Here is a 13,673-nt window from a genome sequence, read left to right as displayed (position 1 = left end):
TGCAACTTGTGAGAGAACTTTTAATTTTGAGCTTGAAAAGTTCCTCAAAGAAACCCCTGGAATGTTCCAGAACATATTGGTGGTTCAAGGTAATAAACTCAGCCTTGTTTCATGGAGTGCTGAAGACTGACACATTTTCCAATTACTCAGTGCATTGGAGAAAACACTAGAATTCCATCGAGCAGGGTAGGCACAGAGCTTAAACATTTGAAACAGTTAATTACTATAGCATCTGATCGACTCAATGAGATTTTTATGTAACCATCATGTCTGAATCAACGGGATCAACGGGGGTGGGGGTGAGCGCAGCTCTTTATCTCTCAAGTTTTATGATATACTACTAATATCAATATTGAACATTCACCAGGCTTACTATGAGCCAGGCACTGTGCTAAACATGGAATCCCCACGGGGCCCTATGTGCTAGGAGAGCTAGAGTAATTCTTATTGTCTGTATCCAAGACTATACAGCTAATTTGGTCTTTTGCTATATGTAAAAAAACAAAACCCAAAACGAAAAACTTTTCACTTTCTGTTGAAGGCAACGAGGATGAGGGGAACCCACGCCCAGCTCCAGGCTGCTAACTTCCTGAAGGGACTACAAATCTATTCCTGCCATCCGTCTACTCTAACGGAGACACTCTGCAGCCACGCAGAGGGGGAGAAGAGGAAAGAGAAATTAAAATAGTCTTAAATAAATAAAATAGTTCAGGCTCGGAGTCACGACACATACAGCACAGCCTGCCGTTAACAAAATACTTGGTCTTTCCTTTCCAGTCAAGAATTTTGGGAGAGGGTGGTGGTGCCTAATTACATACCATCTAGGTAAACCACCCTGGTCTGAGCTAAAGAACACACACTCATCCATAAACAACACAGAGTTTCAGTGCAACCCAACTTACTAATAGATAACCTCATTCCACATCCACATTCATTCCCTAAGGACGGGGAAAAGCAAGACATCTGGACTCCACCGTGCTCGCTAGCTGAAGTATCTGGGGGCTCCTTCTTCTACACAGATGGCTTGAGGGCTGTTTTTCTGCCTCAGCAACATGTCAGCTAGGGCCAGGGTGATGGGTCATGAGGCCCTTCACTACCTTGGTCGACATCAGATTCAGAGATAGGGTCTGGTCCTGAGGGTGCTAAAGGATTTTTGGCACCCTCAGCCCTATTCTGGGGGGTGCATGTGCACACACCACACACTAGGAACATACACAAAACGCACATGTATACATGTATACACACTATATATACAGTCTTGTGTGTCCCCATCCACTGGGAGTATAAATAACCGTGTGTGTGCACACACACTGTGGGCAAATGTAGTCATTCCAGGCTGGAACAGCCGGCTGTCAGCCTTCGACAGCACCCAGCCGTCAGACTCCAGCCCCGAAGAGAGATGCAAAGACACGTGCCAGCAAAAGGACAGACAGGTATTCCCAAACACTCAACCTAAAACGAAAGACTCATCTCGGAGACAAAATAAGCCGGTATACAAGAACACACACAGAAATGCAGGGGGCGTGGACTGGGATCCAACAAGGCATGGGTGGCCCCTCTCAGGATGGCCCCTTCAAAAAGCTTTCACCTTCTGAAGCGATGTATTCTCTCTCTTAATAAATTAGATAAAGCCCCCCCCCCCCGCTCCATTTTAAGAGCCTAGCATCACAAAGGGGACAATAACTCTAAAGATCAGACGATCTGTGATTACTGTGCAGGACACAGGAGTCTTGATTTCAGACTCCTCTCCTGGTGGAAGGTTCGATCGCAAACAGCCCTTGGCTCCTACAAGATGGCCAGTGCTCTGTAAGTGCTGTGGCTCCCAGCCAGGGCAGTGATTCTTTGCTGGCCTCCGCACCGACAGGCGGACGGAATGCCCATGCACGGGTCAGGTCAGTTTCCCCTTGATGGCCACTCACCCGTCCATATCTTGCTTGCTCTGAGGAGGCCTGGGAGCTGGTATACATTCAGGGACATCTCACCTATTGCTAATGCTTTTAATAACTAGACTACGGTTGGCTAGTCCCAAGAGCAGGAACCCACCGGAGGAAGTGAGCTTATGTATTTCTGCCTAAAACGGAGAGGAATTTATAACATGGGAGAAAGACCTCTTCTGGGTTGCGTGACTCGCGGTCTTGAACTGAAGAAGAGGAAAAGGAATGTGGAGGGACCCTGAGCTCAGGGCCCGGAAGCTTCGGCAGGTGAAGAGAAAGTGGCCTTCCTGCCTGTTTACAGTTATCAGCAGCGGGGGTGGGGGGGGTGGGGGTGGGTGTCATTTTCAGCTGGGGCGCCCCCTGCTGGTTGAATGCCAGCACTGTCACCCACAGTCTTTAGGGGTCCCAAAGAGCCTGATTTTCAATCTCCCTGGAAACTCAGGGAGATTCCCATAACTACGGGGTGCAGCCCAGGGGCCCGCTTTAAGGGAAGAGTCTATCCAGCTTTCTCCCATCCTGCTGCAGGAAATCTTTATAAACCTTAATAAAAGATGCTTCATAGCCTGCCTGGCGGCTCAACCTGGGTAAAGGTGATTCCAGCCAGGCCTTGAGGGACCCCTGTCAGTGTTTAGGGCCAGCACCTGCCCTGGCATCACCTCTTGACTCCACTTCATTCTCTAGGACTAGAATCTGAGGCCCTTGAGGTGTCTGTCTTAGGGTCAAAGGGGCGTGGTCGGGGAGACCCTAGAGGTGTGATCGGTGTGATGTATGTACCCAGGTAGAAATCAAGAGGAGAGCAGATGTTTATCCAGACCTTAAAGTTCCAAGCGCCATCTCCCCAATCCTTGGTCACCACAAGCAGACCCTCCTTTCTGTTGCTTCTGGAGGGCTCAGCCAGTCCTGGGCCTTGCTCTGCTGTCCAGCTAGACAGAGGCTCCACTTGGCTACAGGGAGGTGTTGGGCAGCACCAGCCGGCTAGGAAGTCTACTCTACCAGCTGGGGCTGGGTGGACAACGCTAACAGCAAGAGGAAGAAGAGGGATTGGTTCATTCACCAGCATGGAGAGAAGTGTGGGAGGTGTCTCCAGAAACTCACACGTGTACAGAGCACAGAAGCAGTACTTCAGCAGGGCTGGACTGACTAAAGGGCTCCAAGGTGTGAAAAGTGGGGATTCCAGCATATAGACAGGCCAACCTGCTGCCAGACTGGTCAAACTCCATAGAACAATAGTGTTTCAAGTAAAAGCCAGCCCCAGGCTCCACCCTTTGTAAGCCACACCCACTGGGGGGTGTGGCCAGGATAATACCTAGCATTGGACCAGAACTGTCCTTACCTCCCCAGAAACCATCAAGTTCAGAGTCAATTCCCTGGATTGCAGCAATATCAGACATCACGGGGGGGAGGGGGTATACAGCGCAAAGCCTCGTGTTACTAACTCTAGGGCTGACTCTTATCCAACTCTTAGCTGTTTTGAGGCTAGAGGTGCCCTCTCCAAGTTCAAAGACCGCTCCTGGCGCCTTTGATGGAGGTGGGGGTGGGGGGAGGGTGAGCTTACCACAGCAGCAGACAAGAATTACATAATCCTGTGTTTCTTCAACAAAGGTGAATTCTAACCAGAAATTGGGACCAAGCTATGGGGGGCGGGGGCTGGGGATTGGGGGAGGTCACACAGGAAAGCAGCCTCTCTCATCTGCAGCCCAATCTGTCTTTGGAACTTGGTGGGCCCCTCAGGACACCACAGGCATTTCCCCACTAAGGTTATCTGCCTTTTAGCTGCCATCTGCCAAGCAAGCACGGGATCCATCGGTTCTGAAGATGCTTTGACAGTGGCTGGCTGTGTTTTCAAGGCCATTTTACCCCCATTTTCTGAGACAGGGTCTCTTGCAGCCTAGATGCGGGGACAAAGGCCTTGGCCTTGTTATGTAGCCAAGGAGAATGTTTGGTCCTCCTGCCTCTGCTTCTTATGTTTTATGTGGTACTGGGAATGGAACCCAGGACCCCATGTATGCTATGCCAGCAATCTACAAACCGAGCTACGTCTTTTTTCTCTGCTGTCACCTGTCACCAGGAGTCAAGCTCCCACAGCTGCCTTAAGCTTGCCATCCTGCTTGATGCTGCAGAACAAGAAGGTCCTGAAGGTGGGTGGTTAACGGTGAGGAACAAAAGGAAACTGTGTTCAACCCCTTTCCTCCCTCCCGAGCCCGCCCCCATTCTCCCAAATAAATAAATTAATTGGTTTGGAATTGTCCCTAAAGTCCTTCCCAATTGGCTCAATTCCTCTTCCTGCTTTTGTTTTCAGCTGAATGAGTCTCCAGATTTTATCCCTTTAAAAAAAAAAAAAAAAAAGTCCCGGGAGCAGCCGCCTGGACCACTTCCCTACAGTGGATTTTCCTGGAGACAGAGGGCATTCATTACACCAGGGAGAACCTCTGCTCTAACCTCTGTTCTCTTGTGGTTTTGGTGTAAACTGGGATGCACTGGCTGAGGCTGGGGCAGTACTAAATCCAAGCCCTGGACCAAAGATTTCAGGCTCTGGTCAGAGTCCCTGACTGTCTTTCAGCCCCTCGGCCCTGCCCAGCGGAGCCACGTCTTTCCCATCTGAATGAATCCAGGGTGGCTATGCTATAGGCAGTCTTTGCAGAGGGCCACTTGGCCCTTGATGAAGTCCCGGCAGGGGCAGATCCGCTGGTGTGTGGGGTGGGCCCCGGCACAACTGAAGAGCAGGAGATCCCCTTGGAACACACAGTGCTTGCTCTTGGGGTAGAAGGAGGGCACCAGGATGTCCTTGTATAGTTCTGAGCTTTGGCAGATTACCTTATACCTACGAGGAAGAGAAAGAAAGGTACTTGCGTGAACTGAAGTGGAGGTGCCGGGGTGGGTGTTGTCCAACTGCTGGACGGCCCACTCTGAGTGTGGGAGCCTATCCCCTGGTCCCACTTCAGAGATACATCATCCATGTGACTGAAATTCTCCACAGCTGGGGACCTCGACTATGTGAAGAAAACGCATGTTGACAAATGTGTGCAGGCAGGGGACTGGCTCTGAGGCTTGGCTCTCTGGGGTTAGAGTTATCTGTAATGAAGAAAAGCTGAGAACAGCCTGCACCCTCGGGTGGGGAATGGGCACCTCGAGCTTTGAGGCTCTGTAGAGCAGAGAGATGTGAACCCCGACATGAGAGCTATGCTGGCGGAGGCAGGTCATAGAGCAGGGACATGCTGTGTGTGAAGGCCCAACCAGGAGCTGCAGGGCTGATTCAGCCAGCTTCCTATGCAAGCTCCAAGACCAGAGTTCTATCTCCAGAAGCCATGGCAAACTATGGTGGTGTGAACATGTGACCCCTGAGCTGGGGAACTGGAGACAGGCAGATCCCTGGGACTTGATGGCCTACTAGCCTAGCCTACTTGGAGAGTCTCAGGAAAACTGGAGACACATCCCCAAAGTAAGCCTTCACATACACACGCACATTAGTGCACCTACGCAAACATGTACACATGTGCACGCGCCTGTGAAAGCAGGAAGTCAGGATCCTCAGGGAAGCCGTTCTTTTGAGACAGGGCTTGTCTCTGGCCAGGAGCTGGCTCGTTCGGCTAGGCTGGCTGGCTGGCAAGCACTTAGGATCTTCCTGGCTCTGCCTCCTGGGACTGGGATCGCATTCTTAGGCTGCCATGACTGGCTATAACACTTGGGATCTGGAGATCAAGCTCAGTTCCTCGAGTGACTCGCTAGCCCAAAAGAGAGACCCACTAAGCTCTCTCTCCAACCCTCATTTTTTTGGGCAGGGTCTCATGTAGCCCAGGCTAGCCTCAAACTTGGAAGATAGCCTTGCGCTCCTGATTCCATGGCTCCTGTCTCCTCAGTGCTGGAATTCAGTGTGTTCGAGACGCCTACCTTTAGATCTTCTCTTGTGGGCTGTACCAGCCCCATTCAGTACCCTTTCTATCCACCCAGAACAAGAAAGGCCCATGGGCTAGTGGAAACCAGTTGCTCCCGACTTTTTAAGAAAATAGTGTAGAGGGTGCAGGGCAGAACTCTGTTTAAGTTTGGGCTTTGTCTTGTAGGAGCTGTGTGACTAGGGGCAATCGCTGAACGCCTCTACTATGCGACAGGAGTATATAAACCTACCCGTAAGGCTCAGTGTTACTGGGGCAGGCTGGGGGGCTCGCGTTTCTGGGCTCAGCCTGTCAGTCTTGAGCCTACTCCACTGCCTGAGGGGCCGATTTCCTCCTCCTCCCACACAATCCCCGTGTGCTTAGTCCCTTATGCCATGGTTCATAGTGGCTGTCAATTGTCACCTCGGAGACAAACCTCGGGGCGTGCGTGCGTGCGTGCGTGCGTGCATGCGTGCGTGTGTGTGTGTGTGTGCATGCGTGCGTGTGTGCATGCGTGTGTGTGTGTAAGGAGGAGCCAGCCTAAGTATGTAATGCTCCACGCCATGGTCTGAGTTCTCTGTGGAAAAGGAAACAGCCAGCTTCCCCAAGCCTCTGTCTCTCTCTGCTCCCAGACTGTGAATGTGGTGTGAACATCTGTCTCATGATCTGGCGTCCATGCTTGTCCTCCAGGGAGGACTGCACCTCCAGACCGAGAGCCGCCACACACCGCCTTTGCAATGCTCTTGTCAGGCACTCTGCCACAGCAAAGGAGTAATTTAGTGCGCTCGAGAGAATGTTCTTATTCTGCAGATGAGAAAATGGCACTAACAGGAAAGGGGCCCCAGGCCTCTAATCCCAAGCCTCCTGCTTTGAGATGGAGACAGAACAGGGAGGTCCCTGGAAGCTCATGGGCCAGCAGTGGGTAGAACAAGGCTTCAGACAAGATGGATGATGAGGAGCAACGGCAGCTGTGCCTTCATCTGCACATATGTATGTCACTGTACATGCTAACCAACGCTTACATATGTAAATACACACATGTACACATACATCATATAAGCAGACATCACACACATGTCACACAAGCCCGGGTCACACACACACATCATAAGTGTGCGTGTGTGAGAGGTGAGCTCTCTCTGGGGTTTAACATGCTCCCCCTTCCCACATTGTTTCCTGAAGCCCACAGGCAGGAGAGAGAGTCTGGGTGCCTCTCAACCCCATGTGTAACAGGCGGCAGCGGCCTGGCAGCCCTGCCTCGGCCCCGCGTCCCCCACTGACACACTTACTTCAGCAGGTCCTTTTCCTTGTTGAGGTGCTGGAAGAAGGACGGCTCGCAGATGAGCTGGCTCTCCTGGCACACCTGTTTGCAGGACTGCCCGGGCTCAGCCAGCTTCACCTGCAGGGCGCTAAGGGGCGGCCACATCACTTGGCCGTGGCAGAAGTCCTAGAACGACAGTGAAGCCATCATCAGCTAGGGGACCAAGGACACAATGAGGCAGCGTCAGCTTAGCAACCAACCATGGCAGGCATCGTGCTGAGGAAGACTGAGAAAAAGGACACACCCTTGGCACAGGCTGTGCCCTCTCTAAAGACCAGTTTCCGACTGAAGGCTTGCATCAGTTGGAAGGGTGTTGTTTTAGGATGCACGAAGCTCCATGTTCTGTCCCCGGCACTGGATCTAGTTATGGCGATTCCCAGCACTTGGAAGGCAGGGTATCATCTTTAGTTACAAAATGAGTTTGAGGTCAGCCTGGGCTAGAGGCTCTGTGTCAAAACGACCACACGTATGTTTTTGTGTATATGCATGCACACACCCTCATTCTTGTGAGGGCCATTCTCAGGCTCATTCCCACCAGCTTTGACTCTTGTATTCTCCAAATACTGTATGTAGCTCATGCCTGCACTAATCCATGGGCAGCACAGTCCTGTGGGCCTGGATGCTGTTGCTAAGGGCAACAGCATGACTGTGCAGACTTACTTTCTTAACGGAACTGCAGTCTGTACTAATGGGCACTCTTCTCTGTGTATACAGAGCTTGCATATGACAGCTGCCCATCCAGCACTTGGGAGACACACAGGCATTTTGGGAAAGCTCACAATGTGTTCTTGCTGGTTCTTACTTATGTCCTAGGAGCAAATGGGTACTTTCCACAGCTGTTAAAAATTGTAATGAGGAGTTTCAATTCATCATACATGAAGGCTCCTGGTGACAAGGTAGCGGGGGAGGGGTATCGATGATTATATTTTTCTTCTTGCTGTGACAAAATAGCTGACAGAGGCAACTTAAGGGAGGACTGGTTTGTTTTGACTCAGCCTAATGGTCTGGTCATCATGGTGGGCGGGGCAGCTGATTAGACTGCGCTCCTGGTCATGGAGTAAAGGATGCTTGTGCTCAGCTTGCTCTCTCCCTCTCATCCAGTTCATGGACTAGTGCCACCAACATTCAGAAAGGCTCTTCCCCCAACACCCTCACCAACACCTCCAGAGGGGTGTTTCCATGGTGACTGTAGTTCATGATTAGAGTAACCATCACAACAGGCAGTCCTCAAGGACACCTAGATCAGACAGCAAAGAAACCAGGGGGCAAGTGAACTCCTCTCCTGGTGATGTAGTTTGACCTTTAATATCCCTAAAGGCCCATGTGTTGATAGCTTTGTCCCCAGTGAGGCATTCTGGGAGATGTTGGAACCTTTGGGAGGTAGGGGCTTAGAGTTTTCAGGACATTAGGAGCTTGCCTTTGAGGGGATGTGGGAGACCCTTCCTGTTTCTTCCTAGCCATGAGCTAACCAGTTGGTTTTTATTTTGTTTGTTGTCATTTATATTTACGTGTGTGTGTGTGTGTGTGTGTGTGTGTGTGTGTGTGTGTGTGTGTGTGTGTATGTGTGTCCCTATGAGTTCCAGACGAGGGCACCAGGTTCACTGGAGTTGTAGGCAGTTAAAGTCAGTGTAAGCTGTCTGGTGTGGGTTTTGCGAACTGAACTTGGATCATCTGCAAGAACAGCGAGTGCTTGTAACCCCTGGGCCTTCTCTGAGTCTCCTAACTGAGACGCTTTGCTTTCAATCATGCTCAGCCACGGTGTAGGGCCTCACAAACCCGCAGCAGTGGGGCCCAGTCATGGAGAGAGCCTTAAGCTGAGCTGAAAGATAGCATCCCTACTCTAAGCTCATTGTCTTGGGCACATTCCAGGGCTGCAGAGAGCTGACCAGCATATCACCCCAGGCTGGGGCGGGGGGGGGGGGGATGGAAAGCCCAGAAGGCTCAAAGTTCATATTCTGTCTTTTACAACTCCTCTCTCCTCTGACAGTCCCTGGTTGCATCTTTGTGCCGGGTGAGTTTCAGAACAGAACAAAGTTTCGTGCGCAGTGGTGCAATCGGAAGGTGAAGGAAGGAGCTCAGTTGAGACGGCAAAGGGCAGGCACTCACTGGCTTCCTTTAGGCTCCCTGGGAGAACTGCCTCCCCCAGAGCTGCTTCAGACAAGGCATATGGAGAAGCGGGGCTTCCTGCACCAATGGGCTCCCTGAGTCTATTCTAGGGCAGGGCAGGAGTCGCTGCAAGGTTCAGACAGAGGGGGTGTCGTCCTTGGGGCTGCACAGTGGAACTGACACACGCCGAGCTCAAGTCTGCACTGAACAGAAAGGGTGTACAGGTACCCTGTCCCTGTCCATCACGATGGCCTGGCATCCTCTTTGGCATCTGTTCTAGGGGACAGAGGTTCAGGAATAATAAAAATAGCATCAAAGTCTTGGAGTTTACAGAACCATCCAGACAGCTTGAAGGTAACAACTGATCAGAGGGAGCCCAAGTTGTCACAGAGAACGTGGCAGAGGGGGCTGGTCCCCAGTAGGGGACTTCATGGATCAAACTCCCTCCACCTGACCCATATAGGAAATGGGGACAGTGCCACCTGCCCTTCTGAGAGGTAAAGGGGTGGGGTGACTGGTAAGAGGGACGGAGAGGGTAATGGTGCTGTGTGTGCAGTGGAGTTGAATCATTGGCTCATATCCACTCATCTATGACAGCACCTTGGAGGGCACAACGGGAATGGAAGGGCTGGGTATCGGCCTCCTCTCACCCACAGGTGGAGTGGTCAGTGGGTGGGAGGCGAGAGGGAAAGCTTCCCTTACGTTCACCCACAGTCCAGGCTACAGGCAATGCAAGCTGCCTCACGCTCTCATGCCAACTGCTCCTTTGCTCATTCATTTACGCATTCATTCATTCATTCATTCTACGCAGACCCTCACTAAGAGATAGGAAAATGTGTGTCCACTGATAACTTTACAAACGACCATTACAGCTTCATGCAGGGCATCGGAAATGGGAATATGAAGGCCTATCCTGGCCTTAGAGGTTCAGTGCACGGTCTAGTAGTAAAGGCTAGCACTTACAATAAATACTTCAGAGCAGCAAACTAGACACCTATGCACACGGCGAAGGACACCTGGAGGCTGGACAAGGCTGGCTCTACAGGGAGGGAGGGGGCAGAATGGTGGCAGCCACAATCGGAGAAGACACGGATTTCTGGGCTGAGCGCTACAGGCTGCACAGGAGTGAGCGCCTTACTACTACCGTGGCATTCTGTAGCTGACTGGTGCTCAGTGAAGAGCTACTGAATGGGACCGCATGATTTCGGCATCCTGGAGGCTTCGATAGGAGTGAAGTAGAAAAAGAGGCCATTCTAGCCCAATGAGGCATCTCTGCAGCCAGAAGGAGGGATAAAGAGCCATTGCCAATCTGGTTAACAAGCTCACTTGGGGCCCACGCCATCTGCGCTCCTCCCTCACCTTCTTTCTGCCGTCGGTGCACACGTTTCTCAGTGCGTTTGGCTATTCCAAGATTATCATGCAGCGACGACAAATCAAGGGTGTATCAGAGCTCTCAGTCAAAGCCATGCTGTCTGTCTCTGCCCCACCCTACCCTCAGCTCCCTACATGTGTTCGTGTATGTGGAGGGCCGAGGCCAATGTCTGCTGCTTTGCATGGGACCAAACAGCCCTTTCCAACCACATTATGGGGCTGGGCTGAGCTGGTTCTGAGCCTGTCAAGCATGCATGTTCTAGCACTGCATAAATGGGGCAGGCATGGCGGTGCACACCTGCAATCCAGCCTCTGTGAAAACATAGGAGGGGTCAGGATTCAAGGTCATCCTTGTCCACATAGCAAGTTCAAGGCCAGCCTGGAACACATGGGACTCTGTTTCAAACCGAATGACCATGTGACTGACCGACCACCTGGTATGTAAACAAATTTTTAAAGACGTAGTTTTATGTTGTACACATTTAGTTGTATGTATGTGGGCACGTGTGCCCACAGTGTATATGTGGAGGCCTGAGGACCACTCGTGGAGGAAGTTTGTCCTCTTCTTCCACCAGTTGAGTCTTGGGGATCAAACTAGGTTGTCCGGTTGGCAGCAGGAGCCATTGCTCTGGCCACACCCTGTATAGTTAGAAGATCTTTATAAGAGGCAAAAAATGACCTGTTTCTCTTCTCTAGCCCACTGCTTTCTTGTGAATGCCAAATCTGCAAATCCCCTAAAAAAGGGAATTGGCATGGCTGACTGGCTGCTGCTGCTGGGGGCTTTAACTTTGGTTCAAACTCCCCATCAGCTGGAGCCAGTCCTCCTTTAGAGGGCTCATGTCAAAGGTGGTAAGGGTAAGTCACGGCACTGGCTTCCGTGCAGCCGGGCAAGGCACTGAGGGAGAAGGGCAAGCAGCCAGTTTCCTCCCATGGGGAGAAGGTCTGCATTCCAGCTAGCTGGGTGTGAGGGAAGCTCCTAGCAGTGACTCTTAAACTGTCCCCTGAAGCCTGGGGTGGTCTCAAAGGCTGTTAGTTTAGCTTCCTTTGGTTCCTGCTGCTGCTGAGAGAGAGAGAGAGAGAGAGAGAGAGAGAGAGAGAGAGAGAGAGCGAGAGAGAGAGAGAGAACGTGTGTGTGGTGTGTGTGTGTGTGTATGTGTGTGTATGTGTGTGTTGTGTGTGTATGTGTGTGTTGTGTGTGTATGTGGTGTGTGTGTGTATGTGTGTTTGTATGTGTGTGTGTATGTGTGTTTGTGTGTATGTGTGTTTGTATGTGTGTGTGTGTGTGGTGTGTGTGTGTGTGTGTGTGTGTGTGTGTGTGCGTGTGTGTGTGTGTGTGTGTCTAGAAAGAGGTCTGGGATAAGAGAGTTCATGCTCCATGCAGTCTACATGGAGGACTCTGGAAGCTGAGCCCTGACTAATGAGTGCTTGTGGCCCACTCCTGCCAGGAGCACCTCTGTCCTCACCGTTGTTTGAAGATACTTTGCAAATTGTAAAAATATAATGAATGCTTCAAGTGCTAGGCTCCTAGGAGACTGATCTGATCCAAAGGGTCTCGGGTCTCATCATGCATGGAGGGGACATTTGACTCTGATAGAATTCCTGAGATAAACCAAAAATATGCCCCCCCCCATTATTGCTAAGGAATTTGGAGGATGTCTTCTAAGAAATCCCCAGAGAGGGTTCACTCGGTGAAGTATACACCTTGCAGGCATAGGGATCTGAGTTTGATCACCAGAACCCATCTGAAAAGGCACAGGCTTGTAATCCTAGCACTGGGGCTATGGGGCAAGCTATGGGGCGCCTGCCTCTGAGATCCTGTCAGATGCACAGTGTTGACATGGCTTTACATCAAACCTGCGACCCATCCTGACTCCACCACTGTGTGCCCGTGACTGTGTGACTCAGTTCCCACCCTGCAGTCACTCCTGACGGATCCTGGGCCTTTACCATGTGGACTGAGATAGTATACAGACCCCTCGCCCCATGACGGTTAATAGCGTCGACTTGGCAGGATCTAGACTCATCTAGAAGACAAAGCTCTGGGTATATCCATGAAGGTGAGTTGAGCACCACCATTCGTCCTTCTCTGCCTCCTGACAGTGGAGGGACTGTGACCGGATGCTTCATGCTGCTTCTACTGTGCCTGCCCGCTCCACCGTGACAAACCACACCCTTGCATGGTGAGCCAGACGACCTCTTCCTTCTGTGAGCTATTCTGTCAGTGCTGAGAGAGGCCTCGCCTCCTAGGGTATGTATACACTTATGATGAAGCTTAGGTAGACAGGACAGGAGGCTAACAACTAAAACGGGAGCACAGCATTAGAGCAGTCCCCTGCAATAAACGCGACGAGAATACAGTTTCCTCCTCTTGCAAAAAGACTTCCTGGCACTGAACTGATATTTTCTTTGAGTACTCTGGGGTCTTGACTGACATGGGAAAGCAAACGCTTGGAAAGGGAACCCATGGATGGGCTGGACGGTGGTCTGCGTGAGCACTGGCAAGGACTGTGCCAGAGTTACGGCTGCTGTCCTTTCTGCGTCCTGTTTAGACTGAGTGAGATAATGGCAAAGACTGAGCTCCTGATGTGTGCAGTTGTATTACAGTACGCCTCGGGAGAGCATGGTGCGTTAACAGTGTGGACCACACTAGTCCTCCTAAGAACGGTGTCAGTCCTCATTCTCAGTACTTCCTGGGTACTGGAGCATACAATGCTCGCAGGAGCACCACGGAGGAATCATCGTCATCCTTATTTACTAAGAAACGGAGAGCAAGAGGAAGAAATGCTCAAACTCATGGTACCGGGAGCTGGATCCAGGTGGTGGGCTGATTCAGTTGGTGAAGAGTTTGCTGTGCAAGCATGAGGACCCGAGTTCAAGTGGAAGGCCAGACATGGTGCTCAGAGCTTGCCATTCCAACACTGGGACACAGGCAGGTCCCTGGGGCTCACTGGACATTCAGCCTAGCCCACGTGGTGAGTTAAAGGCCAGTGAGAAGCCCTATCTTAAAGAAAAGGATGATTGGCAGCTAAGGAATGACCCCTGAGGTAGTCCCTTGTCTTCTACATATACCAA

At 51.3% G+C, this 13,673-nt stretch overlaps 1 protein-coding gene across 5 annotated transcripts in view; it reads right to left on the bottom strand.

Moving 5' to 3' along the window:
* The window catches only part of Mgat5 (alpha-1,6-mannosylglycoprotein 6-beta-N-acetylglucosaminyltransferase), a 288,136-nt gene continuing 274,463 nt past the window's right edge, over window positions 1-13,673 (bottom strand). For 4 of the 5 annotated variants that reach the window (XM_017598934.3, XM_063272594.1, XM_063272596.1 and 1 more), the window contains exons 17-18: window positions 7,093-7,250; window positions 1-4,755 (exon numbers count right to left, since the gene is read on the bottom strand). In XM_017598934.3, the coding sequence (XP_017454423.1) occupies window positions 4,557-4,755; window positions 7,093-7,250 (357 nt within the window). In that variant the 3' untranslated portion in view covers window positions 1-4,556. 5 annotated transcript variants of the gene reach the window in all.

Source organism: Rattus norvegicus, chromosome 13, assembly GCF_036323735.1.
Source record: "Rattus norvegicus strain BN/NHsdMcwi chromosome 13, GRCr8, whole genome shotgun sequence".
Classification (NCBI taxonomy): domain Eukaryota; kingdom Metazoa; phylum Chordata; class Mammalia; order Rodentia; family Muridae; genus Rattus; species Rattus norvegicus.
The sequence above is the reverse complement of the archived record's forward strand: the minus strand, read 5'-3'. Positions and strand labels throughout refer to the sequence as shown.